Raw genomic sequence first — 4,265 nt, 5'->3', positions numbered from 1 at the left:
TAATTGAATATCTTGTACAAAAACATTTTCATCTTAAAATCTTTCAAAATTGACACACGTGATTAATGTATAAATAGTAGATATAGCGAGCAACAAATTAGTGAATCTGACACATGTTAAGCATGTAACTAACATTTTGTTGCCTCTAAATTAATAATAAAAAAAATCTCTTTTGTACATATTAAAAAAGATAATCAATCTAATTCTTATCATTACATTAATATGAATTATGAAACTCATACTTAGTACAAATTCTCAGCTTCAAAAGATATTTTAGTTTCGAACAGAAATTCTCTCCTTCGTGTGCAATGACAAATTTAATTCTCGAATTCGAGCTTATTTTTGTCTTTCTTCCCTATAATCGAAGTTAAGTTTTTGAATAAATTATCGATTATTAACGACATTTTGACTTCTTTTATCAAAAAAGTTCCAACATAAAGATGCATCGATTGTGGAAAAAAAAATAGTGAGATATTGGAAACCGTGCTTGTCTGGTTTGCGTTAATATTATTGTAAAATATTGTAAGGCGTCGGCAATGATGCAAATCGGCAGTTTGGTTTGCTGTTTTAACATGTTTCATTATCTTCTCGTACAGTGTTTCCGAACTCTCTGACAACGATGCTTATTACGCAATACCATAGATTTTTGTTTGAAGGTAAAAATAATAAAATGTGAATAAACATGAATGTATACGATAATAATATTATTAATAATAAACATAATAATAATAATAAATAATAATAATAATAATAATAATAATAATAATAATAATGCACATGGGAATGAAAAAGGATGAGAAAGTGATTTGGACGTTGTACCGCGCGCACAAAACTATTGTATAAACTTGGACCTAGGATAGGGGAGGAATCATTAGCGAAGACCGTAAGACAGCTTTGTTCTTCCTTAAATATAAAGAATAACCATGTGAAAGGATTCAAGCCAAATATTGTGAATAGTGTTATGTCGGCAATAATAAACATTGCACAGTGGTGAATAACTAACGGAAGCAAAGAAAATTCAAAAATCATGACCCACAAATACGGATTGAACCTAGCATGCGCTCAAATTTGTACTATTTCCGTCTCTTCAAAGATCACCATCATCTTTTCAAGTATTTTCAAGTATTTTCAAGATAGAAAGCACCGAGGTTGAATGTTGGATACCAAAGTAAATGCTAACTCATTATAGTAGTAGTCTCAAATCAGTAAAAGCAGAGTTCATCATGCCTTCGCGACATAGCATGGCATTTCTTTACATTCAAGAAAATTAGTAGTATATTAAAGGGCAAATAGTAATAGCTCCAGAACCAAACAATTCAATTACTAGTTGTAGCTGGTCCTACTCGTTTCGTGTCAACCATACGCTCTAAAACCTAGCAATGCATTCAGCTACCGATGAAGAAAGGGGATACGGTGCCCGAGTTGGTGATCGATGGTGGAAAATGTGAGTGGAGGAAAGTCATGTTTGGAAAATGAATTTGAGTATCCGCAGCTGATGGTATTATTGTTGAAGGGAATCCTGATGATGCTGCAGTAGAGAACGGTGGAGTAAGAGTTGGCCCGCCATACGGACCTTGGACTTGCCATGCCCAATTAGGCACGGGACCAGCTTCCATCCTCTTCTCTATTGCTGTTTCCTGTAAAATATAAACCAAAATGGCTCATCTCTCACAAGTAAATATATACTCAGCCAAAAACTATTTATCCCGGCCTTAAGAATGTATGAGAATCACCTCGTAGATGGGAAAGAAATTGCCACCATTCCAGGTGGAAGGATGATGCCCAGATACTCTGTAGATGCCTTGAGATGCCTGAACATTCAGTGATCTCGATCCAGAGTGCTCAAACTATCAAGTGAGTGAAGATATACCATCAAAGCCAAGAATGAAAACTGCCACTTCAGAAACAAGAATTCTGAAAAAGCAGGGATTCTAGGGAAATTGCCGACTCAAAGAAGAATTGAATCCAACCATATGGCCATACAACACTTCTCCACCTTACCATAAATCTCTTTTCGACAGGGATATCATCCCAGCTGGGTGGACCTTTCAAACCACTTCCGTTGCTAGGTGTGTTCTTGATTTGAGAGTCGGTGTAAGAAGGGGGAGCTATGCCCAGGTTAAGATCAATATTTTGCTTGCCATCTGAAAATGTTAGAATAAATCCATTGTCGATTTTTGTGAACGACTGAAATAAATAAAAGAGCCTCAACGAAAACAAGTACTACCTTCGTTATCAGATTGGGAAATCACCTCCCCTTCGTATATGCTGGGCTCGAAGTTTGTAACTGCTTCCCTTCCATTGCATTTTATAGCAGCCCTATCATACGCTCTGGAATTATCACACAGCAAGTCAATAATAACACACTACGCGTGTGTCTGTACATATATGGAATCCAAAATGTTTAGGAATTTAGTCTGAGAGATATTCTGATAACGATTGATAAAACCTTGCAGCCTCTAACTCGCTGTCGAATAGCCCAAGATATATATACCTGCAGCAATAAACCCTGGCCAACTTTAAAATTGAATTATGATCTATCACCAACTAAACCAACCAACACAACCACACTTAATGGATAGTAAAATCGAAAATTGATAAACAAAATTGATGAAGCATGTGAAGCTTATCCATCACATAATTTAACCGAAATCGATTTGTTTTCTCACTTTTTACCCAAAAACTGCCCCATACGAGCTTCCCATCGCCCGCACTTATGCAGAGTAACTCCCCTGTATTTGGAGCTTCCCCTTGAAAAACCCGTGCTCTGTCGACGCAGAATATGCACAAACTCCTCCTTCGTGAAATTACTCATCTGCACAACACAGTAACAGTAAATCAAATCCACAATTACAGTTTCATTCAAGTTTCTTAAACAACCAACACACTAAAACCACTTCACTGTTCAGACTCACAACCTGCTTTATATCCTCGTCGTAATCGCTAACGTTGAAATTGATATCCGCATCAACCCCACGGAACTTGATCGCAGCGCGATCATAAGCCCTGAAACAAAAATAACAATAAAAAACTGTACGAAACATTTAACACGCTTAAACAAAAACAGAAACACCTAAGGACGAAAACGATATAAATGAAATTACCTTGCCGCAGCATGCGCCGTGTCAAATCCACCTACAAAAAGAAAAAACCCGAAAGCGATATTGAAGAAAGGTGAAGCACATAATCTAAAACAAATCCTCTAATGGCGACCTCACCTAAGTACACTTGTTTGCCACAATCCCTGCACAAATCAAAAACCACACAGCGTGTTCAGACAAAGTAGCGTGTTATCACAAAGCAAAACTACCAAAATCCACTAACCAAATGTGAGATTCCCATCTTCCTGTCCTGCGATAGAAAGTGACGCCGCGATACTGCGAGCTCCGCGACCTCGGTCCACGGCGGCTCTTCTTCACCAGCGGCTGCCGAGGAGTGATCCTCTGCTCCGAGGCGGCACCGTGCTGATCCACCTTCGACGAGAAGTCCAGCCAAGTCGGCGAGACTGCTGAGTCGGTGGCCGGAAAGAGCTGGATGGTGCGGACAGAGGATTCTCCTGCGGAAGGGGAAGCGGTGTTGCTGTTGAGGATGGCGAAGTTGTAGGCGACGGCGTCGCCGTAGGAGCAGGAGTCATCGGTGTCGGCAGCATTGACAACGGAGGAATTGAAACTTCCGGAACTCTCCATTTGAGCGACGGAGAGCGGAGGCGTGTGGTTGTTGTCGGAGGGGGAATCGACGTTGAGGTTAAGATCCAACATCGGTGTGAGAGTTTGTTAGAATCTGTTAAGGAAGCGTTTGGAGGGAAAGTAAAGTTAGTTAGAAGCGGAGGTAGAGCGATTAATCTCCTACGGTAACGCCTTCACATGGTTGTGAAATAGGAGACTGACCCAACCGTACAACAATAGGAAGGAGTTTCATGCAGGGAGAAGAGTGAAGAGTGATGAGCCATGACTAAGGTTAAAAAAACAGAAAACAGAGTGCCTTCTTTTCCTCAATCTTTCCTTCAAGTCTTTCCTTTTCTTTCATTCTCTTCCTAAACTCTTACCCCACATTTATTATTTCTAGTTTTTCTTTTCCTTCTCCTAATTTATGCTTCCATTATTATTTTTTGTTTATTTATAGAAGTTACTTGTAGTAATAAAATTAGGAGTAGAACCAAAAATATTTCCATGAGAGTGACGCCTGCATCTATTAAATAAATTATTTATCGTTAATTAACCTCCATATTTTATTTCATATTTCGGATAATTCCTTCCTACTCTGCT

At 38.8% G+C, this 4,265-nt stretch overlaps 1 protein-coding gene across 3 annotated transcripts; it reads right to left on the bottom strand.

Moving 5' to 3' along the window:
- Window positions 1-1,156: 1,156 nt before the first annotated feature.
- On the bottom strand, window positions 1,157-4,065 carry LOC106756828 (ethylene-responsive transcription factor RAP2-7). Of its 3 annotated transcripts, XM_022779191.1 has the most exons (11): window positions 3,888-4,065; window positions 3,325-3,780; window positions 3,219-3,244; window positions 3,105-3,135; window positions 2,919-3,006; window positions 2,670-2,815; window positions 2,450-2,509; window positions 2,228-2,331; window positions 2,002-2,144; window positions 1,734-1,847; window positions 1,157-1,637 (listed from the first exon to the last, which is right to left on the bottom strand). In XM_022779191.1, the coding sequence occupies exons 2-11, from the start codon at window positions 3,756-3,758 to the stop codon at window positions 1,386-1,388; spliced, it is 1,398 nt and encodes a 465-aa protein (XP_022634912.1). In that variant the 5' UTR covers window positions 3,759-3,780; window positions 3,888-4,065; the 3' UTR covers window positions 1,157-1,385. The 3 variants fall into 3 exon arrangements, with proteins under 3 accessions (XP_022634912.1, XP_022634911.1, XP_014494914.1); XM_022779190.1 differs by having other exon boundaries at window positions 3,325-4,065; XM_014639428.2 differs by having other exon boundaries at window positions 2,450-2,494; window positions 3,325-4,064.
- Between the last annotated feature and the right edge of the window lie 200 nt (window positions 4,066-4,265).

This window comes from Vigna radiata, chromosome 3, assembly GCF_000741045.1.
Source record: "Vigna radiata var. radiata cultivar VC1973A chromosome 3, Vradiata_ver6, whole genome shotgun sequence".
In the NCBI taxonomy this organism is placed as follows: domain Eukaryota; kingdom Viridiplantae; phylum Streptophyta; class Magnoliopsida; order Fabales; family Fabaceae; genus Vigna; species Vigna radiata.
Note: the sequence above shows the minus strand (reverse complement) of the source record. Positions and strands in the feature narration are given on the sequence as shown.